Source organism: Gossypium raimondii, chromosome 12 (genome assembly GCF_025698545.1).
Source record: "Gossypium raimondii isolate GPD5lz chromosome 12, ASM2569854v1, whole genome shotgun sequence".
Classification (NCBI taxonomy): Eukaryota; Viridiplantae; Streptophyta; class Magnoliopsida; order Malvales; family Malvaceae; genus Gossypium; species Gossypium raimondii.
Genome location: NC_068576.1, coordinates 19,685,117 through 19,708,843, shown reverse-complemented (window position 1 = coordinate 19,708,843; position 23,727 = coordinate 19,685,117). Strand labels below are relative to the sequence as shown.

Genomic DNA, 23,727 nt, shown 5'->3' with positions numbered 1-23,727 from the left:
TAAAATACGACGAAAACCCACTGTGTTTCTCTCTACCTTGGTTTTTGTTTTTTTTACGGCATTTGTTATTTGTCTGGGGGAGATCATTTTTAGGTTAAAACTAACAGCACGTTTGGTTCGCTGTATTGAAATAGAGGCGTAATGGAATAGAGGCATAATGGAATAGAGGTGTAATAGCAAATCAACTGTTTGGTTGAATGTAATGGAATAGAGACGTAATAGTAATCTTGTATTTGGTTGAATGGAATAGAGGTGTAATAGCATAATAGAAAAAACTAAAATGACTAGAATATCCTTAGCATAAATTTGTTTTGGTAAATGATTATTGTTATTATTATTGTTATTTAAATTTTAATAAGATTATTATTATCAATAATAAATAATTTAATCATATTTAAACATAATTATTATTAAATATATTATAATTTAAATATATAATTTAATAAAATTCTTAATAATCAATATTCTTATATGAATTTACTCAAATCATAATATATGATACTATAAAATATAAATTAACATAATTATTATTAAATATATTATAATTAAAATATATAATTTAATAAAATTCTTAATAATTAATATTCTTATATGAATTTACTCAAATCATAATATATGATACTATAAAATATAAATTAACATAATTATTATTAAATATATTATAATTAAAATATATAATTTAATAAAATTCTTAATAATTAATATTCTTATATGAATTTACTCAAATCATAATATATGATACTATAAAATATAATTTGAAATAATTAATATTAAATATATTTTATTTAAAATATATGATTTAATAAAATTTAAAATAATTATAACTAATAAATTATCTTATATGAATTTGTATAATTTAAAATAATTATTATTACATATAATTTAATAATAGTATATAATTTCATAAAATTATTGATAATAAATTTTCTTATATGAATTTATACAATTTAAAATAATTAATATTAAATATAATTTAATAATGATATATAATTTCATAAATTTCTTAATAATAAAATGTTCTTATATGAATTTACTAAAATCAAAATATAACTTGAGAATTATATTCGCATAAACATAATTAACTTATATTAAGAAAAGGTTAGATGAAAATGAAATTCTACATCATAATCCATATGTTATATAGTTTTACAACATCAAAAAGTTTGAACATTGATTTTTAATGGTGAGAAAGAAATCTTCTGACCCATTCTAATCGCCCAACAGAAGGTAAACTAAAGAAAACGGTCATTTGAGTTGGATGATCTGGAATTTTAGTCAAAGCTTCATACCGCTGATCGTCGGATAAACCTTCAATTTCCCATAAGGTTGAATATAAATTTGAAGCTTTCTCTTCCATCTTTTGATATTCTTCTAACTTCTGCTGAACTACCACCTCGGAGGCAATACTCCTGCTGAACTTACCTACAAGATTGAAATCATAAGGTCTTTGATATCTATGTAACTGACCATGTGTATGTTTAATTATTTTAGAAAAAATGGAATACTTGAAAGATATTGAAGTATCAGTATCTTCACACATATATCCAATGCCAGACTACACACAGATCTAACAGCTTTTAGTTTCTATGATCTGCACTCAGCATGAAATTTTATATATATATTGAGTGAATAAAATTTTAAAATATTAAATTCAATATTCTTAACATTATCAATTATTTTGAACATTCGTTATCATCTCTAATTTTCATCTTACCTATTTTTGCTACTTTCAGAGGACCAAATTCAAAAACGACTCAGTTCAGCCATTTAAACAAACAAACAAAAGAAGAAATCTCATTCGGTTTTGGAGATCAAAAAGGACTCGAAAATTACAATAGAACAAACAAAAATCGAAGATTAGCAGAGAAGAGAGAACAACTTCGAACGCTGGGAACCACTTCAAAGTGATCGAAATTCGATCAAACAAACTTCATAATTCGGCTATAAAACAACCATCCATCATCAAAAAAAAAATCAAAAGCGAAGGTTAGCAGAGAAAAGAGAACAATTTCAAAGGATCATCTGTTAAGCCTAATCCGACTATTGTTTTCAAAGGATTGTCGGTCCTATGCTGATGAATAAAGACATACATGCATAATTTTCCCTACAATATCCATAATAACAATATCAACAAACAACAGTATGCATTTCTTAAGCCTAACCAACAACACAAAACACATAAACAAACAACAGACAACAGACAACAGTATCAACAATATGCATAATAACACTACAATTCAATAGCCCCATCCATCCATATTAAAGCCCTTAACTAGAGTAGGATTCAATATACAAATCCTATCATATTAAGAAACAGCAATAGAAACATGCAATCGGGGAAAACTACATTTCAATCGCACATGCAATACAAAAAAAAAAACTATGGAAAACTAACCTGTTAATGAGCAAATCGGGGCACAATAAAGAAGAACCTGTAATGAGAAAAAGGGAAACCGATTAGATAAAAACAATAGAAAAGGAAATAAAATTATCGGGCTAACTTGTGATGTCACGTAAACCTGTAATGAGCAGGTCGGGGTAGAGTGCGATGAAGAAGAACCTGTAATGAGAAAAGGGGAAACCAATTAGATAAAAATAATAGAAAAGGTTTACCTCGAAAGTATATTGTTTTCATCTACAATAGAAAAAGATATTATTCTATCGGGTTAGGAAAACTAACCGATGAGGCAAATCGGCAGAAACTGAGCAAATCGGCCGAAAAAGAAAAGAAAAGAAACGGGGAGACCAAATCGGCAGAAAAGAAAATAAAATAAACTGGGAGAAAATCGGCAGAAAATAAAAGCAAAGAAACAAGGAAGCAAATCGGATGAAGCTAGAAGGAACAGAAGAGAAACAATGGGGATCGGGGGAGGGTAAAACATGGAGGGTTTGCTGAAGCGGTAGCTAATCTGGGCAAAAGAGGGGAAATAGAAATCGGTGGTTTTCACCGATTAGGAAAGTAACGGATTACACGCGTATTAGTAATACATTGAACCAAACGACGGAATAGAGAGGGATTAGATGGGGCCCACCGATTAGAGGTGTATTGGCTATGCCAATACACCAAACCAAACATGGTGTAAGTAAATCAACTTAATGTCCGCTTCCATTTGAACGGTTTTGTGGTTACGAATTCGATTTTGTTGATTATTTGGACTGGTTATAGGTTTTTGGATTTTTAAATTGCTTCGATTGAAAAAATTAATTTAATTTAATATTTTTAAATTATTTAAAATATATTTATAATTTATAATATATTAAATAAACATATATTATTTAAGCCTAATAACTAAATTAATAATATCCCTTCTATTAAAAAAATAGTTCTATGAGTCTGCTGCCCTTGCACGTATTGTCTGCCGCCTCTGGCACGAGTTATTAGGTTTTTCATTTTCGTTCTGGTTTTTTATTTCAAGTCTTGGTGTTCATCGGCTTCAGGATATTCCCTTTCTAATCTTGAAGGAGGTGCAAGTATGGAGATTGAATTAGCAAATCTATCGATCAATGAAGAAGAAGAAGAAATCTTGATTGTCCAGGCAGATCCAACTACGCAAAGAGGAGTAACAGATTATCAGCTTGTGGGTTGCTTCTTAACAGCAAGTATAATTAATTTTTCTGCCATGAAGAGCACTCTGGCTAATTTATTGCATCCTGTCTGTGGGGTGCAAATCAGAGATCTAGGAGAGAAAAGGTACCTTTTCAAGTTTTTTCATTATATGGATATGGAGAGAGTTTTAAAAGGTCTACCGTGGACCTTTAATAACCACTTACTAATTTTGTGCAAATTAAAGAGGGGTGAAGATCCATTGAAAATACCTCTAGTTTTTGTTCCCTTTTGGGTACAAGTCCATGATGTTCCAGTTGGTTTATTTTCAGAGAATTTAGCGATACAATTAGGTTAATTTTATTGGAGTTTTCCTAGAGTATGATGCTTCAAATCTAGGAAAGGAAAATCGTAATTATATGAGGATTAGAGTGCAGATTGATGTTAGGAAACCATTGAGAAGGAAAAAGCAGGTTATGAGTTGTGGGTTTTGTTCGTATGTTAAGTTTAAATATGAACGCTTAACGTTGTTTTGTTTTTTTTTGTGACCGTTTGGGGCATAATGATTCCTACTGTGAGGCAAAAATGATGATGGGGGAGGAGATCATTGAGATGGGTTGGGATTTATCTTTACGTGCTCCATCTCGTAGAGCTCTGGCAATGAATAGTATTTGGTTACGAGAAGAGGGAGAAAGTAAAAGTGAAAGAGATTGGATGGGGAACAGATCGTCGGGGCTCAGTCCTAGGGATGAAAATTTGAAAGGGAGAAAGATGAATTCCATTAATTCAATATTGAGGTTTAATCTAGAAGGAGGAGGACCATCTGTTGGCCAAGGGAAGGAAAAACTTGAATTCCTTCAAGGAAAAGTAGATATGGAGTATGATGCGGAAGATGCAACTTTAGTAGGGGAGGAGGGGAAAAAGCGAAATAGGGTTGAGATGGAAGATACTATCTTTTTAACATCGGCGGCTACCAAGAGGCTAGCCGACCGGGAGCAATGAAAATTTTAAGCTGGAACGTCCGTGGTTTGGGGAGACAACGGACGATTAGAAGACTTCGGTATTTACTGAAGGAAAATAATCCCCAAATAGTCTTCTTTATGGAGACAAAACTTAATAAAAAACAGATAGAAATTGTTCGTAGAAGATGTGGCTTTCTATATGGAATCGAGGTTGAAGCTGAGGGCACAAAAGGAGGATTATGCTTAGCATGGAGAACCGACATGGATATAATGCTGCGTAGTTTTTCTAAAAGACATATTGGCGTGTCAATAGAAGATAAAGAAAAAGGAGCTAAATGGAGATTTATAGGCTTTTATGGTTCCCCCTATGTACAAGACAGATACGATTCATGGGAAGTTTTAAAGAGATTGGCAAGTGGTGAGGTATTGCCATGGTTGGTGTGTGGCGACTTTAACGAAATCATGTATGGATTTGAGAAGAAAGGAGGGCTACCGAGAGATGAAAGAAGGATGGAGTTATTTCGGAAAATGCTAGAAGATTGTTATTTATTTGACGTTGGATATGAAGGCAACTGGTTCACTTGGGAGAGAGGTAATTTATCGGAGACAAATATCTAATAAAGACTTGATAGAGGAGTTGCTAACATAGAGTGGATCGGGTTATTTCCAGAGGTGAAAGTCCAACATCTTGCTCATACGTTTTCAGATCACTGTCCTCTTCTTTTGGATACAATGAAATATTAAGATCAAGCTTGGAATAGTAATTTTAGATTTGAAGCCTGGTGGCTAATGGAGGAATCTTTTATTAATGAGGTCAAGTTTTTGTGGGAGAACTCTTCAGGGGAATTACTTCAGAGACTGGAGAGACTAAAAGAAGGTTTGAAGGAATGGGCTAGAAGAATTCAATTTAACAGGAAAAAATCTAAAAGAATTTTGACTGCAAAGCTTGAAGAGTTGGTTGTAGCTGAAATGGATGATATGGCTTTAGCTGAACTGATTGATACTAAAATAAGCTTAAATTTTGAGATTGAAAAAGATGAATGCTATTGGGAACAAAGGGCCAGAACAAATTGGTTGAAGTTTGGAGATAAAAATACAAAATTCTTTCATAGTCAAGCTTCACAACGAAAGAAGAGGAACTTTATTCACAAGTTAAAGAACGAAAAAGGAGAAGAGATGGTGTTTTTTCAGGATGTTGAGGTTACGGCGCGAGCTTATTTTCAAAATCTTTTTTCGGCAGGTAGAAGGGGGAATTATGATCATATATTATCAGGGGTCGAACGGTGTATTAATGAGGAAGACAATCAAAGACTTACAGCTCCATATTCCAGGGAAGAAGTTATAGAAGTTGTCTTTGACATGGGTCCAACGAAGGCGCCAAGGGAAGATGGCTTTCCAGCAGCATTTTACCAGAAATGTTGGCAGATAGTGGGAGAGGACGTCATATCTTATTGTCTTCGAATGCTGAATGGTGAAATGAAGGTTAGTCAAATTAATTTTACAAATATAATGCTTATACCCAAAGTTGAGTGCCTTTTAAATATGTCGCAATTTAGGCCTATCAGTCTTTGCAATGTACTTTATAAAATTATAGCAAAGGTTATAACTAATAGGCTTCGGATTGTTATTGGGAAATGTATTGATGAAGCTCAAAGCGCTTTTGTACTAGGGCAATTGATATCAGACAATGTTTTGTTAGCTTATGAAGTACTGCATAAGTTAAAGCTGAAGAGACTGGGGAAAAAAGGTTTTATGGCTGTAAAACTGGATATGAGCAAAGCTTATGACAGGGTTGAATGATGTTTTATTGAAGAAATCATGGTTAAGATGGGATTTGACCTTAACTGGGTGAAAGCCATTATGAAATGAGTATCTACAGTTTCCTATTCAGTAATCATTAATGGGTTTAGAGGAGTTAATTTTTTGCCAACCAGAGGTTTAAGACAAGGCGACCCACTAAGTCCGTTCTTATTTCTTTTGTGCGGAGAGGGCTTATCGAGTCTGTTAAGATTGGCTATGAAGAGAGGTATTTCAAAAGGAGTCAAAATTAGCAGGAATGGACCACATATATCTCATCTTTTATTTGCTGATGACTGCATATTATTTGGGGAAGCAACAAGGAAATGCGCTAATATTTTCAAGGACATACTAGAAGAATATAAATCTTGCTCGGGGCAAAACGTAAATTTTGAAAAATCAATAGTATTTTTTAGCAAAAACACGCCGGAAGAGGACAGAAGTCAGGTTGTCAATTTATTGGGGTTCGTAGGTCGAATGATCCAGAGAGGTACTTGGGTTTGCCAAATATGGTGGGACGAAAGAAAAAGGAAGCTTTTCAGAATCTGAAGGATCATTTCAAGAAGTGTATCGATAATTGGAGTATCAGGTTTTTATCTCAAGAAGGCAAAGAAGTTTTTATAAAGTCCATACTTCAGGCTATTCCTACTTATTCGATGGCATGTTTCTTACTACCCAGAATTTTATGTAAAGAATTGGAGAGCATTGTTGCTAATTCTGGTGGCAGAAAGGAAAAGGCAAAAAGGGAATTCATTGGTGCATGTGGGAAAATCTTTGTTCTTTAAAGGAATGTGGAGGTTTAGGTTTTCGAGATCTTAGCCAATTCAATATCGCGTTACTAGCTAAACAAGGATGGCGTCTCATTAATTTTCTAGATTCATTATTAGCCAAAGCCCTTAAAGCAAAATATTTTCCATTTATAGTTTCCTATCTGCAGAATTGGGAAATTTACCTTCTTTTACCTGGAAGAGTATATGGGAAGCAAAAGGTCTTCTCTAAAAATGGTTGAGCTGGAGGGTGGGCAGAGGGGATATCATCTCTATTTGGGAAGATAACTGGATTCAGGGGGTCGAAAAAATTGGTGCACAAAACAGAACAAACAAAAGCGAACTACAGTCAGTTTCAGATCTTATAGATTTATCTAGTAGGAAATGGAAAATGGATGTGGTCAACAGTACCTTTCAAGAAGAAATTGCTAGGAAAATATTGCAGATTCCCTTAACAGAGTTTGAGCATGAGGATTTTCAGGTGTGGAGAGGAGAACTTTCCGGCGAGTTCTCGGTCCGCAGTGCCTATAAACTATTACAAGATGCTAATCGGGTTCCTAATGATTATTTATTACAGACCGAGTTAAAAGAATTTTACAAGAAACTTTGGAGCCTACATTTGCCCTCAAAAATTGCATTTACAGTCTGGTGAATATAATGGGATTTTATACCTACTTTTGCTAATCTAAGGTACAGAAGGGTTACTACCAATGATAGATGTCCTCGATGCTATTCGGCAGTTGAGAGAAGTGTCCATGTCTTCCGTGAATGCAGTTAAATCTTTCAAGGGTTATGAATAATACGAATCAAAATATATGGGAGTGGCTTACCTGGGTTTTCAAGAGAAGCAATAATGGTCAGTGTCAGCTATTTTGTTACGCTTTATGGATGTTGTGGTACTCCAGAAATCAATTGGTACACGAGAGAAGAAACACAATAGGAAAAGAATTAGCACAAAAAATTCAAAGACATTTGGCAGAATTTGAAGGTTTAAAAAACTTGAAAAAGAACGATAGTATAAACAGAAGTCATAAAAGATAAGAAGGGCATACCAAGAATGAGAATCTATTTTGATGCAGCATTCGACAGTAGAACCTTCAGTTCAACGACAGGTTTTGTAGGGTGGGATTTGAGGGGAAACTTAATGGTGTTAAAGACGGTTATCCACAGAAACGTCCCCTCACCTTTCGCAGCAGAGGCTTATGCGTGCCTGGAAGGTGCAAAATTAGGGAGTTCACTTAGTATCCAATCAGTCTGTCTTATGGGGGATTCAAAAACATTTATAAAAAAAATGTCAAGCAACTTCAAAAGACAAGTCAGTTATCAGAGCCATAATCAGAGATATTCAGAAGAAGAAAGCAGATTTTCAAGAAGTTATTTTTCAGTATATTCACAGATCAGAGAATACACATGCTCATAGATTAGCAAAGACCGCGCTCGAGAAAGAAGAAGATACTTATCTGAGAGGAGAAAATCTGGAAGGTTATGCGTTTACCTCGACAAAAACTTGGCTTAAGGAACTAGATTGAAGGAGATATGTGCAGGAAAGTAACGAAAGTAGATAGCAAAAGAAAGTTAAAAGATCTTGGGGATAGCTATCGACATGATGTTCTAGAGCATTGGAAATGACTAGTCATCAGAATTAATGGCTTCCAGACGTTTCTTGATTTGACTGGGATGGTTTTTGAAATATTTATTTTATTTTAATTTGTGTTTGTTTCTTTTCATTTTTGGTTTGTTAGAATCTGGATAGTCTCCTAGGTAGCTTCTCTATTTTTGTTTTTTTTTCTTAGGCCTAGTCTTTACGAATTCATTTTGATTTGGGCTTTTATTTGGGTCCAATTTTTGTTAAGTTTTATTCTTATTTTCAATTTAATAAAATCCCAGTTATTACTTAAAAAAAAAGTTCTATGTAAACCTCTACTGCTAAGGGTGAGCAAAGCTCGATTCGACTCGAAAAAATCGAAAAAAAAATCAAATTTCGAGTTAAACGAATCGAGTTATTCGAGTTAATCGAATCAACTCGAATTTTTTTTCGAATTTTGAGTTCGAATCGAGTTGGGTTTTCGAATTCGAATAACTCGAATAATTCGAATATCAAACTATAATATTTTACATTTTTACCCCAAACTCCCAAACCTTTTTACTTTTTCCTCAAAACTTTTACTCCCCTCCCATCCCCTCCCAACCCCCCAATCTACCCAAAATCCATTTCCCACCAAAATTTTACTCTCCCATTTATTTTTTCTCAAAATTTTACTCCCAAAAACCCTCAAAACCTTTTATTTTGCCCCAAAATTTTTACTCCCTCCCACTTTTCCCCTAAAACTTTTATTCCTTCCCATCCCACCTCCCATCTATCCCAAACCCTCCCCCTCCAATTTTTTAATATTTTCCTCCAAAATTTTACTCCCCTATTTACTTTCCTCAAACTTTTATTCCCTAAAACTTTTATTTTTCCCTAAACTTTACTTCTCACCCTTTACTCTCAAATAAAAATCAAAATTATCCAAAAAATCACTAAACATAAATAGTAATAATTTTATTTATATATACTATTTATATTATTAAATTAAATTTCACATTTTATATTATTTATATTATTGAATTGTTTAGTCATATTGAATATTTATATTAAAATTGAATTATTAATTATGCCATAAAATATTCGTGTTAAAATTTTATATTGGTATCAATTTCACATTTTATTTTTACATTTATATTATTGAATTGTTTAGTCATATTTTTACATTTAATATATTTTTAATTCTAAAATACATAGTGACAAGAATCAAGATAATTGAAACAATTATGCAAGCAAAGAAGCTAACCAATATATAAAAATTAATAAATAATTTATGAAGTGATGAAAGTTAATAAAAATTTTGATTAAGGTGGATAAATTTTATTACGATGGGTGACAATGGTTACAATGACCCAAAATTATTTTTTTTAAATTTAACTCGAACAAATATATTCGATTCGATTCGATTCGAATTCCATCTCACTCGACTCGATTCGAGAAAACTTCAAATAAAGTTAGGATGATAAAATGAGATTCGAAAACTCGATTAACTCAAAAATTTTCGATTCGATTCGATTCGATCGAATGCTCACCCCTATCTACTTCTATTTGATACAACATTGAAGCTTTTAGAAAATATTTAGGTTTTTGATGACCTCAGGGAATGTTATTTGTCAGCCTGGGATTATCCATATGTTTACTTAAATTTGATGCAACATGTAGGGAGAGCTTGCCTCTTGAAATACCAAATTTAGTGAATGAAGTTTGGGTAAAACTACCATGAAGGTTATCGTATTAAAAGTCAGATTATATTTTACTCTCTATTCAAAAAAATAGATAAATTAATTATTGTACATTAAATCAAAGACTAAATTAGTTCTATTAAAATTTTTATCTATTTATGTTGTTAAAAGTTGATCCATATACATCAATATGACATATACGTAGCAAGTCACATGTCACTGTTTAGTTATTCCGTCAATCATACCAATTTTTAATAGCGCAAATAGATAAAATTTTTAACAGAAAGAATCAATTTAATTTTTAATCTAACGTGCAAAAATTAATCTACCTATTTCTTATTAAAGTATCTTGACACAATTGTTCTCCTAGTAAAGGACATTCCATGTTGCTTTTACCAAGCTTTTGTGGTTTCTTGATACCCAAAGTCAAAGATAATAAAGAGATTGAAAATTTAATTAGCCTTGGCAGTTTAAAAAATCATGATTGTTCCGTAGATGAAAGCTCCGCTGCTTGATGCAGAGATGAACTGCCTATAGCATTGCTATATCAATTTTAGATTAGAATTTAAACTTTGTATCTCAAATCCTGTTAGTGCCAAAAGAGGGATTTTTTTTTGACGTTTGCATAGTTAGTTCAGAGCCTGAAACTGAAGCGGATGGATCCAGGTGGTAGTGTCATGGGTTGCGCGTGGGAGGCCGCAACCATGACACATTCGTGTGATCCATCAAGTGGGAAGGAGGTCATTTGGCCTGATCGGACTGACCCATTGCTTGAAGAGATTGAAGGCCCATCTACAAGCTCGTCACATATGGAAACATAATCTTCGAGGATATACAATCGTATATTTGATATGTAATCTTAGAAGATATGATTTTGTAATCTTAGAGATTTGATTTGTAGATACCATTCGATCTTAGCCATTCATGTACTTGATCTGTACCGTTGGATTTTGGGAGGCTCTACTATAAATAGAGGCCTCTCCCCTCATTGTAAAGCACTTGAGTTTTGAGGAATAATAAGAGTTCTTGAGAGTATTCACTCAAACATTATTCTGTCCTGTGTTCTTGATATTTCGTGGCTTGTTCTTATTGCGTTCTTCGTTCATCTTTGCTTGATCTTTGAGTTGCTTTCATTTGTGTTGGTTTTCAAAGGGGAATTCTATTGAATCCTCAAATTGTGGGAGTTAGGCTGACTTAGGTGTTTTTGAAGCAAGAAAATACCTAAGGCCGCACGGATTGTGAGGCAAAAATCCTAAGTCCGTGATAGTTGGTATCCGAGCCAAGTTTTTCGAAAGCACTATTAAAGGATGTCGAGAGAAGTTGGTGAGAATGAGCGAATGGAGACCCGTGGGAGGGCTAGAAAGGCTAGTCGATCGAGGGACATGTTGTCGAGCTTGGAAAATTGAGTAGTCAATCTCGAGGAGTCTGTTGGTGACATGAGGGAGACACTCGAAGTAGTTCTGACCCGTATGGAGGAACTGAGGGAAGACAGCAAGGAATTCGTGCTGGATACTCTTAGGTCCACTTTGGACAAGTTGACGGTAAAGGACGAAGCTCTTGAGGCCCTGGTGACTACCATGAAAGAAGAGATTGCTGAGCTTAAGGGGGAGCTCACAATCTGTAAAGCCGCTATTGGAAATGGGATGTTGGCTTCAGGACCGAAGCAACGTCATGTTGATGTTCCAAAACCTGAGAAGTTCAAGGGGGCTAGGTCTGCGAGAGAAGTGGACAACTTCCTATGGGAATTGGAGTAATATTTTCGAGCAATGGGCATTGAGGACGATGCCACTAAGGTAAGCACTGCTTCGATTTACTTTACTGATGTTGCTCTCTTGTGGTGGCGAAGTAGTTCCACGGATGAGAAACGTGGAGGAACGGCTATTGGGACTTGGGAGGAGTTCCAAGGAGAGTTAAAGAAGCAGTTTTATCCGCAACATGCTGAAAAGGAGGCTCGTGCTAAGTTACGCCGGCTTACGCAACAAAGCACCGTTCGAGATTATGTGCGTGAGTTTAGTGAACTGATGCTTTAGATCTCCGATTTGAATGAGAAGAAAGCATTTTATTGGTTTGAGGATGGGCTAAAAATGTGGGCTAAGAAAAAGTTGCGTCGCCTAGGTATCACTGATTTGACTGTAGCCATGGTTGAGGCAGAAAACTTTTACGAAGTTGGTGGGAGGAAGTTTGACAATAGTGACGCTTCCAAGCCCAAGCCAAGACCCAAAGGCAATGGTGGGGGAGACAAAGAGCAAACCGAAAGGAATGGCGAAGCCCCAAGGACTAATGATGGTAGACTATGGGATAAGAAAGGGCCAATGAGATACTATCTTTGTCAAGGTCCACACAGGTTTAGTGCTTGTCCAAAGAGGGCCGCTTTCAAAGCTATGGAAGCACGCGAAGAGGGCGATCATGACACCAAAAGTCTTAGCGCAATATTGAGTGGTGTTGAAGACAAGGCAAGTAATGGGCTGATGTTTATGGATATCATCGTGGCAGACAAGAAATTGAATGCCCTTGTTGATACTGGCGCATCCGATTTGTTCATATCCAAAGAGATGGCAAAGGAACTCGGTCTCAAAGTGGAGGAAGATTCAGGTCGACTCAAAACGGTGAACTCAGAAAGTATTCCCATAACGGGTGTGGCTAAATGGGTGGAACTCAAACTTGGCGAGTGGACAGGCAAGGCAACCATTAAGGTAATCCCACTTGATGATTATGATTTTGTGGTAGGATTGAGTTTGCTTGACCGACTTAATGCGGATATTCATTCTTCCGAGAATTAAATGACGATCTCTGATTCGAACCATCGATATATAGTGCGAATGAAAAGAAAGGGAAACATGGAAGGCAAAACATTGTCGGCAATCCAATTTGCCAAAGGAGTACGTAGAAACGAAGTCTCCTATTTAGCCACCTTAAGGGACAATGTGGATGAGAAATTCAAGGGGGAAATTCCAAAGGAAGTGAAGTAGCTGTTGCAGTCTTTTCAAGATGTAATGCCCACGGAGTTGCCCAAGACATTGCCACCGAAGAGGGAGGTGGATCACAAGATTGAGTTGTTGCCTAATACTGAGCCGCCAGCAAGGGCACCATATCAAATGTCTCCGCTTGAGTTGGAGGAATTGTGGAAGCAGTTAAGGGAACTTCTAGATGCTGGGTTCATTAAACCTTCCAAAGCCCCATTTGGTGCGCCAGTGTTATTCCAAAGGAAGCATGATGGGTCCTTAAGATTGTGCATTGACTATAGGGCCTTAAACAAGATCACTGTGAAGAAAAGGTATCCCATTCCTCTTATTGCAGATTTGTTCGATCAACTTGGTAGCGCTAGATGGTTTACTAAGTTGGATTTGCGATCGGGGTACTACCAAGTGAGAGTAGCCGATGGGGATGAGCCCAAAACAGCCTGTGTGACTCGGTATGGGTCTTTTGAATTCTTGGTGATGCCGTTCGGGTTGACAAATGCTCCGGCAACATTTTGCACCCTAATGAATAAGGTATTACAACCTTTCTTAGATCGCTTTGTGGTTGTTTATCTTGACGACATTGTGGTGTATAGTAAGACGCTTGAGGAGCACGTTGGACATTTGAGGGAGGTGTTCCAAGTCCTACGGGAAAATGAGCTGTATGTCAAAGAGGAAAAATGTTCATTTGCCCAACGAGAGGTGCCTTTTCTTGGCCATATTGTAGGATGTGGCATTATCCGAATGGATGCAAGCAAAGTCCGAGCAATTTCTGATTGGGAGCCACCAACCAAGGTAACGGAATTGCGGTCCTTTCTTGGTTTAGCAAACTACTATCGATGTTTCATTGAAGGCTACTCCAAGATCACTGCACCCTTGACGGACTTGTTGAAAAATGGTAAAGTATGGGTCTGGGACTCTCGGTGTGGGAAAGCTTTCGACCAAGTAAAGCAAGCAATGGTGAGTGAACCTGTACTTGCTTTACCAGACTTTTCAAAGGCATATGAGGTACGTACGGATGCTTCAGACTATGCAATTGGGGGAGTATTGATGCAAGAAGGGCATCCAATTGCTTTCGAGGGTCGAAAGTTGAATGAGACGGAACGGAGATACACGGTCTAAGAAAAAGAGATGACTGCTGTGGTGCATTGTTTGCGTACATGGAGGCACTATTTGTTGGGTTCCAGGTTTGTGGTATTCACTGATAATGTTGCAAATAGTTATTTCCTAACCCAGAAAAAGTTGTCCCCCAAACAGGCTCGTTGGCAGGTTTTCCTAGCGGAGTTTGATTTTAGCATAGAGTACAAGCCGGGGAGTTCCAACATTGTGGCTGATGCGCTTAGCCGAAAGATGGAATTTGCAACGATAAGCCAACCCAATAGTCCCTTATTGGAGCGCATTCAAGAAGGGTTGTCCCACGATTCCACGGCCAAAAATTTGATTGAGCTTACCAAGGAGGGAAAAATGAGGCGATTTTGGCTCGAGGGAGAATTACTATACACTCAAGGACAACGTCTATATGTACCCCAACATGGGAACTTACGAAAAAAGTCATGAAGGAATGTCATGATTCAAGATGGGCTGGTTATCCGGGCATGCACCGCACTTTGGCTCTCTTGGAGGATCGATTTTATTGGCCCCACATGAGTGACGATGTGGAGATTTACGTGAAAACTTGTTTGGTGTGCCAACAAGATAAAATCGAGTTGAAGGCTCCTGCTGGGTTGCTACAGCCTTTACCTATTCCGGAGCGCCCATGGGAGAGTTTATCCATGGAGTTTATTGTAGGTTTGCCTAAATCTGATGGATTTGCAAGCATTTTTGTTGTGGTGGACAGGTTTTCAAAGTATGCAACTTTTATCCCCGCAACCAAGGAGTGTCCTGCTGAGGAGGCTGCTCGCTTGTTTCTTAGACATGTGGTGAAGTATTGGGGAGTGCCACAATCTATCATCAGCGATCGAGATGGGCGATTCACGGGACAATTCTGGACAGAGTTGTTCAAGTTAATGAGCTCGAACTTGAACTTTTCAACCAGCATGCATCCACAAACCGATGGGCAAACTGAACGAGTGAATGCGTTGTTGGAGATGTATCTTCGGCACTATGTGGGTGCCACACAAAGGGACTGGCCAAAGTTGCTGGATGTGGCTCAGTTTTCTTACAATTTGCAAAGAAGTGGGGCGACAAACCAGAGTCCATTCGAGATAGTGACAGGACAACAGCCACTTACACCCAATGCTATTGCGACTCGTTATAGGGGACCGAATCCGGCAGCCTATCGATTTGCGAGAGATTGGCAAGAGCAAAACGATTTGGCTAGAGCTTGTCTTCACAAAGCGAGTAAACACAATAAGAAGTGGGCGAATCAGAACCGAAGGGATGTGCAATATCAGGTTGGTGACTTCGTCCTTGCTAAACTACACCTGATTTTACGGCACAATGGGTTGCATAAAGGGCTTGTTTAACGTTATGAGGGGCCGTTCCGAGTTGTGAAGAAGGTAGGCAAGGTGGCCTACAAGCTTGAGTTGTCTGAAAAACTCAAACTTCATCCAGTGTTTCATGTGAGTATGCTTAAGCCATTCCATGAAGATGGAGAAGACCCAGAACGAAACAAGTCCAAACGAGTACCGATGGGGGTAAAAACCGCCTATGATAGAGAATTTGAGAACATAGAGGGGGATCGTGTGATCAGACGGAAGTACTATCGACCGCAGCATGAATACCTAGTCCGATGGAAGGGATTCCCCAATAGTGAGACAGGTTGGGAACCCGCTGAAGCCTTGTAGCAATTTCAAGATAAGATAGACCGTTACCATGCGGAGGACGCGACGAGGACGTCGCTAGATTCGGTGGGGGAGAATGTCATGGGTTGCGCATGGGAGCCCGCAACCATGACACATTCGTGTGATCCATCAAGTGGGAAGGAGGTCATTTGACCTGATCGGACTGACCCATTGCTTGAAGAGATTGAAGGCCCATCTACAAGCTCGTCACATATGGAAACATAATCTTCGAGGATATACAATCGTAGATTTGATATGTAATCTTAGAAGATATGATTTTGTAATATTAGAGATTTGATTTGTAGATACCATTCGATCTTAGCCATTCATGTACTTGATATGTACCGTTGGATTTGGAGAGGTTCTACTATAAATAGAGGCCTCTCCCCTCATTATAAAGCACTTGAGTTTTGAGGAATAATAAGAGTTCTTGAGAGTATTCACTCAAACATTATTCTCTCTTGTGTTCTTGATATTTCGTGGCTTGTTCTTATTGCGTTCTTCGTTCATCTTTGCTTGATCTTTGAGTTGCTTTCGTTTGTGTTGGTTTTCAAAGGGGAATTCTATTGAATCCTCAAATCGTGGGAGTTAGGCTGACTTAGGCGTTTTTGAAGCAAGAAACTGCCTAAGGCCACACGGATTGTGAGGCAAAAATCCTAATTCCGTGACAGTAGTCACCCCTTCGAGCTTCTAGATTTTTAAATTTTATATATAAATTATCGTATTTTAGATTTTAGATTTTTAAATTTTATATATAAATTATTATTATTATTATTATTATTATTATTATTATTATTATTATTATTAACATTAATAGCTAGATACGATCATACAAAAAGTAAAGTTTATGAAAATATTTCATAAAAAGATTATAAAATATAGTTTTATATTAGAGTAAGTGAATTATTTTTATATAATAATTATAAGCATAATTCTAATTTTAGGAAAATAGTTGGGTTTTTACAATAATATTATAAAAAATAAAATTTACCAAAATATTATAACTTTTTTTATTTACCAAAATATATAATTTTTTTTATTTACCAAAATATATAAAAAAACCAAAAAAAATCTGCAAAACAAAAATCAGATCGATGTGACAATTAACTGGTCACGCCAATGGGATTGGCGGCACCAATGGTGCCAATACCATTGGCGGCACCAGTTAATAATGGGGGGGTCGGTGGTGGGGGGGAAGAGAGGAAAGAAAGAAAGAAAGAGAGAAAGAAAGGAAGAAAGGAGAGGGAAGAAAGAAAAAGAAGGAAAGAAAGGGAAAGGAGAAGAGAAAAAAAAGAAAGAAAGAAGAAGAAGAGAAGGAAAAGAGAAGAAAAAGAAAGAAAGAAGGAAAGAAAGGAAAGGAGAAGAAAAAAAAGAAGAAGAAGAAGAGGGAAGGAAGGAAAAAAGAAAAAAAGGTAATTTTATTTATAAATTTAAATTTTTGTAATATTTGTGTATTTAAAATTTATGTTATTTCATTATAGTTATTTTATTATTTTATTTAGCATATATATTTTATGAAATATGTTTAGAAAGAAAAAATAATGGTATGTACATTGTATGTTGATTAGCGATTTTTTTATGAAATTTATTTAGAAATTTGAAATTAAAATTTTAGGAAAATAGCATTAAAAGTAAAATGACAAAGAAGTATGTTTAAGAAAACATAAAATACGAAAAGAAAAACGGAATTGTATATTTATCGAAAATAATAAAATGCGGAAAAATGTGAAAATGCACATGTAATAGATTTCAAACATAATAAATTGAAATAATGTAAAATTATAAAATAAAAATTACGATATTTTTAAAAAATAAAATACGGATAAAAAATACGAAGAAATGGCGAAGTAAGAGTGTATTACTTTTTTAAAAACATCAATAATATAATTTATATAAATAAGTGAAACAAAATGTCTTGAAATAATATAAAATTATAAATACGAAAATAATATAGCAATAAAGTAATAAAAATCGGAAAAATAATAATACGACCAAAAGCGGGAAATGGTTTATTATGCTTTTTAGCAAAATATTACAAAAAAATACCAAAAATTTATAAACTTTTTCTTTATTTACCAAAATAATAGAGGAAAAAAAAAGGTGATGGAGGGGAAAAAGGCGGCACAAATATGTGGCTAATTACCTTTTAATCCCTACTTATTTATTATTTTCTTTTATTCCCCTTAACACAATAAATTAATAAATTTCAAACATGATGCCTTTGAAATAATGTAAAATTATAAAAGACTAAGTTTATGATATTTTTAAAGTAATAAAATGCGGAGAAAAAATACGAACAAATGGTAGAAGTAAGAGTGTATTACTAACTTTTATAAAATTCAGAAATAATTAATACAAAATATTTCAAAGAAAATGTACTGAAATAATATAAAACAATAAAATACGAGAATAATATAATTTTATTTAAAGTAATAAAAATCGAGAAAATAATACGAGCAAAGGGCGGGGTAAGAGTTATTTTTACACCAAATTAATTTAAATAACACACTAGAGTAATAAATTTCAAACATTATGCATTGAAATAATGTAAAATTATAAAATTAGAAATTATGATATTTTTAAAGTAATAAAATGCGAAGAAAAATACGAATAAATGGTCAAGTAAGATTTATTTACTAACTTTTTTCAACTTGCGAGCCTTTGCAATGGCTCGATTGATCTGAACCGATATTAGACACATATCGATGCGGCTAATAACGCGATATGATTTATTATTTGTTAATCGGAGTTCTATTTATTTAAAAACGATATCGCAGATATACAAATAAATTATGTTATCGTAATATTTTTCTGTAATTTTACACTATCAGGACTCGTTCCGAGTATTAAGGGGCCGTGTCAGTGCTTTAAAGATAGCTCCGGATGCACGATTTATGCCGTACCTGGAGCTAGCCGGATTTGGGTCAGTAGCATTGATCTGGTCCTCCGACTTGCGGTTTGATTTACTATCTGCGCTAGTGGAGCGGTGGCGTCCGAAGACCCATACTTTCCATTTTCCGTGCGAGGAGTGCACGGTGACCTTAGAGGATGTTGCAGTGCAGCTTGGGCTCCCAATTGACGGGAGTCCCGTAACGGGAGTATCTTCATTCACCGATCCGGCTGCAGTTTGCTATCAACTCCTAGGAGAGTCACCAGAGGATGGTGATAAATATTTTTCCGGCATAAAATTTACATGGCTAAAAGCCAAAATATGTGGATTATCAGCGACCGCCAGTGAAGGTGAGCTGATGTGCGTTGCTCGAGCGTACATCATGCATATGATAGGGGCAGTACTCATGCCTGATGCAAACGACGACAGTGTGCATTTGTCATACTTGCCCCTGCTAGCTGATTTCCCCACTGCTAGATCATACAGCTGGGGTTCTGCCATTCTAGCGACGCTGTACCGGGAGCTTTGTCGGGCGACAGAGCCGCAAGTTAAAGACATCGGCGGATGCCTCATACTGCTACAGTCATGGGCGCTTTATCGGATGCCGTTTTTGGCACGCGTTACTCACCAACCCTATCTGTATCCACTGCCACTCAGGTGATAAAAATATTACAAATTGTCATTATTTGTCCCGAATAATATATATGGTATGCCACCACCTTCTTCTTCGCCGGCACCTTCTTCTTCACCACCAACCATGTCAACATCGGCTGTAATATTCAGGTCGATACCGATCCCACCCATAGTTGACTCACTATCAATGTATGATATTGGAGCCACCATCCGCGGTTCTTCAGCCCCGTCTTCTTCATCAGATGCATTTTGCTCCATACCGACTAACTCAGAAAATAAGTGAATCAGTGCATTCTTCTCACTCCCATTCCCACAGTAGAGATCGACCATTGTCTCCACGTTTTTGTCGTCTACAAGTTCTATTTCGACGAATTTGACCGGATTTGTCGAAACTGGAAACTTGTAGAAAATTTTTCTCCCACAACGTCTATGGATTTTTGCATTAATCATTGCCTTCATTTTATCGAACGATACATTTCTATTAAATCTCATTGCTATTTGTTGCCGACATTCAAATACACATCCAACACTTGTTGTCAATATGACTCCATCGAAATAAACGCATACAACAAACTTAGCATCCATCTTCAATATTTAATCTGTCAAATAAAAAAAACAAAATCTCATAAAAAATCTCGAACGGTAACTGAATTACTTAAAAAAAATTATACTCAAAATAATACACAAAATAATACACACTAAAATTATTAATTTTATACTCAAAATAATATTAATAATTTTATACTCAAAATAATACACACTAAAATTATTAATTTTACTAAAATAATAACTAACTAACTAACTATAATAATAATACTAGTTTTTACTAACTAGTTTATTTTCAGTAAATAAAAATAATAAGTAACCATAATAATAATACTAGTTTTCGCTAACAATAATATTACTAAGTTACATCTTAATACATTAATAACATCTTAATACTAATAACAACAACAACAACAACAACAACAACAACAACAATAATAATAATAATAATACTAACTAATACTATTATTTTGAGTTTTATTAATCTTAATAACTAAACTAAAACAAAAAATACTATAAAATATACAAAATAATAACAACAATATAATCAATTATTTTTAAAAAAATACCTCCTTTTTCTCCTCTTTTTCTCTTCTTTTCCGCGCCAACTCTTCTTCTTTTTTTCTTTTGATTTTTCTCTCTTCAGCTGGACAGAGGTCGTATTTATAATACGAGTGGTGCCGCCAATTAGTATGGCACCATTGGTGCCGCCAATGGCATTGGCACCATTGGTGCCGCCAATGGTTTTGGCACCTTTGGTGCCGCCAATACCATTGGCGTGACCAGTTAATTGTCACATCAATCTGATTTTTTTTGTTTTTTTATATATTTTGGTAAATAAATTTTTTTATATATTTTGGTAAATAAAAAAAGTTATAATATTTTGGTAAATTTTGTTTTTTATAATATTATTGTAAAAACCCAAAATAGTTTATTAAATTTTATAATATTTTATTTATAAAAGAAACAACTTTTCACAATTATATATGTTTGATAGTTACTGAATTTAATCAATTATATGACATACTTGTAATCACTTAGTTATAACTAATTAAACTAATTAAAAATGACACAAAAACATTAGGTATCTTGATGATTTATATATTAGATTTTATTAACAACTTTGATGATTTATATACTTAGCTTAACTTAAAATGATTTTTAAATACTCTTATTGATTATTACAATATTAATTAAATTATTTAATTCACCTTTATAAATGTATAGATGTATCTAAAGCATGTATTATGGTTATTGTGAGAAAAAATCAAGAATTACTCTATTAAATATTTTTGGACCCAAAATAAAGTGATATTATTTTTTTACAAAACTCAAATTCGATAAAATTACCAAAACAAATCGTAATTAATGAATTTTGGATATTTCGATAATGAATAATTGAATAAAATGATTCAATTTATTTTTTATCTAAAAATCCAATTCAACCGAATACAACCTAAACTATATCATGTCAAAAGAATTAAATCATGGATTCATACTGACTTTTGATTGCAGCAGCCATTGTTAAACTAGTCTTTTATTTTTACATGCGCCATTCTCGTTGATCGGAAGATTGATTGTATAATTTAGAAGTAAAACACCTAATACGGAGCAATGGCCCCACGGCTTTTGATTGTGCTACTGTCATTCAGGAATTTGCTAGCTTACAAGCTTAGTTACTATTTATTTGATTGATTTTAAACAGCGAAAATTCGTACACAGTACCTATGGAAGGAAGTCATGTCTAGTCAATGTCTACATGGAAGATGCTTGAATTTTGTAAATATTTTTTTTTTGATAAGCCAGATATAGAAATACGCCAATGAAATATCCCATCAACTTTAACACTTGGCTTGGTTTCTCATTAACTTATTGAAATAACCTCAGCTTAATTAAACACCATTGATCGGAAGCTTAATTACGGTACTTGGTTATTGACTTGTTTCAATTATGTACTTAAACCACTAGGCAATAGGTGAAGTTTTAAAATAGGTTCACATAATCAAAATTCATACCATTTGATTATTACATCAAATTTATTTTACTTTCGTAATAGTGTATAATAAGGAACATTTAGTTATGATTCTGTAGTGAAGTGATTCCATAATTAAGTAATATTGTAATTAATAAATGAAAAGTTAAAACTTAATTAAAATTATTTGAGCCCTAATTATATATATCCACGAACTATTTGTTAACTCGGTACAACTCTAAATAGTTTGTAATTGAATCAATATGATGAATGAATGAATGAAAACAAAGAATTAAAAATAAATAATATATATCACTATTTACAGTGAATGTGTTTTTTTACCATACGCAAGAGATGACTTAGCAATTAATCAATACGCAAGAGTTGACTTAGCAATTGAGTTGGTAAAATTATGATCTGGTTTAAAGACCAAATGGCACATATAATCAATACCCAATACAAGAGGCATATATAGTGACTATTGTTTATTTAACCCCTATGTAATAGGGAATACATGAATTTTTTTATTAAAATAATATTATTTATTTAACCCTTGTTCGATTGAGATTCTTATTTTTTTCTCTTTATATATAGTGACTATTGGCTAGGTAAAACACACACCACTTAAGTGAATACTATGTCAAAATCTAGTTTGATTTATTTTCCCAAATAAATTCTATACTTTGAGGGAGTTCAACTTTTCGGTTTCTAGCCTTTTAAAATATATTATTCCATTGAATATTAAAGAAGTTTTCATTTTGTGTGATCAATTTGTGAAATTAGAGTCCACACCCTAATAGATCAGAGCTCAAGAATAATAGATAAAATTGTTTTGGTTGAAAGCTGAAAAATAAATGGATGGCCTAACTTAGAGCACGTATGCTAACTTAGTAAAGATTTATTAACATAATCGCTAGGTTTTATGAATAACGCCACGGAATTTTTCCAACACATTGAGCTATGGGTTCTTGGAATTAGGAACTAGTTTGGGCTTTATACAAATTTAAGGGGCAAATTTTTTATTGCTGTTTTGAAGATGATTTGGAATGCTTAATATCAGTTTTATCTAGTGTGAAAAAAATGGCATATTCTTTGGCAAGTCTCATTCTACTAAAAATGCAATTTCGAAGAAGATTAAAAAGACTAAACAAATCAGATTAGTGGGGAGGTAGGTTGATCATGTTGATACCGTTAATATTCACATTTGTTCAAATTGGAAATGGTTGAATTGTAAATAATCGTCTTTCCTTTTATAAATCTTGTGGATGCTTTGTTGAACTGTTGCAATTTAACTGCTTTTGGATAATGGAAAATTCAATTATCTAAAATACATTGATAGACACTAGATATTTTGAAAGTAAAAGATATGGGATTGAAATATTTGTTAAAGTAGAGGGAAAAATTTGCTATTGTCCCTTTTAAAATATATAAATATAATGTTTTACAAACCCTGTGATTTTTGGGGAAACAAATCACATCCGTGACTTTATGCAACTACAGCTATATGTCACTTGGATGCAAATTGTGAATACTGAAAATCCGACTTTATGAGAGAACACTTATGTGTTCATACAAGGAGAGGAGTTAGGAGGATATGGAGGTGAAGTTA

The 23,727-nt window shown here is 34.5% G+C and overlaps 2 protein-coding genes across 2 annotated transcripts; both read left to right on the top strand.

The window, feature by feature from the left end:
* Positions 1–4,542: 4,542 nt before the first annotated feature.
* Positions 4,543–11,158, top strand: LOC128035464 (uncharacterized). Its single transcript, XM_052625210.1, has 7 exons — positions 4,543–5,098; positions 5,348–5,988; positions 6,106–6,297; positions 6,441–6,532; positions 6,776–6,892; positions 7,329–7,623; positions 10,967–11,158. Exons 1-7 carry the CDS (start codon positions 4,543–4,545, stop codon positions 11,156–11,158), a joined length of 2,085 nt encoding a protein of 694 aa, XP_052481170.1.
* Positions 11,159–18,971: 7,813 nt separating this feature from the next.
* LOC105762037 (protein MAINTENANCE OF MERISTEMS-like) lies at positions 18,972–19,628 on the top strand. The gene has a single exon (XM_012579959.1). It carries the CDS (start codon positions 18,972–18,974, stop codon positions 19,626–19,628), a length of 657 nt encoding a protein of 218 aa, XP_012435413.1.
* Positions 19,629–23,727: the final 4,099 nt, after the last annotated feature.

What these genes read in the sequence shown, in the direction of transcription:
- LOC128035464 (XM_052625210.1), top strand. Translation starts at nt 4,543, where the DNA reads ATGAAAATTTTAAGCTGGAACGTCCGTGGTTTGGGGAGACAACGGACG. An exon ending in CTGGTTCACTTGGGAGAGAG is followed by an intron (nt 5,099 to 5,347) that starts GTAATTTATCGG and finishes AGAACTCTTCAG; the next exon opens with GGGAATTACTTCAGAGACTG. An exon ending in TGCTGAATGGTGAAATGAAG is followed by an intron (nt 5,989 to 6,105) that starts GTTAGTCAAATT and finishes ATTATAGCAAAG; the next exon opens with GTTATAACTAATAGGCTTCG.
- LOC105762037 (XM_012579959.1), top strand. Translation starts at nt 18,972, where the DNA reads ATGCCGTACCTGGAGCTAGCCGGATTTGGGTCAGTAGCATTGATCTGG.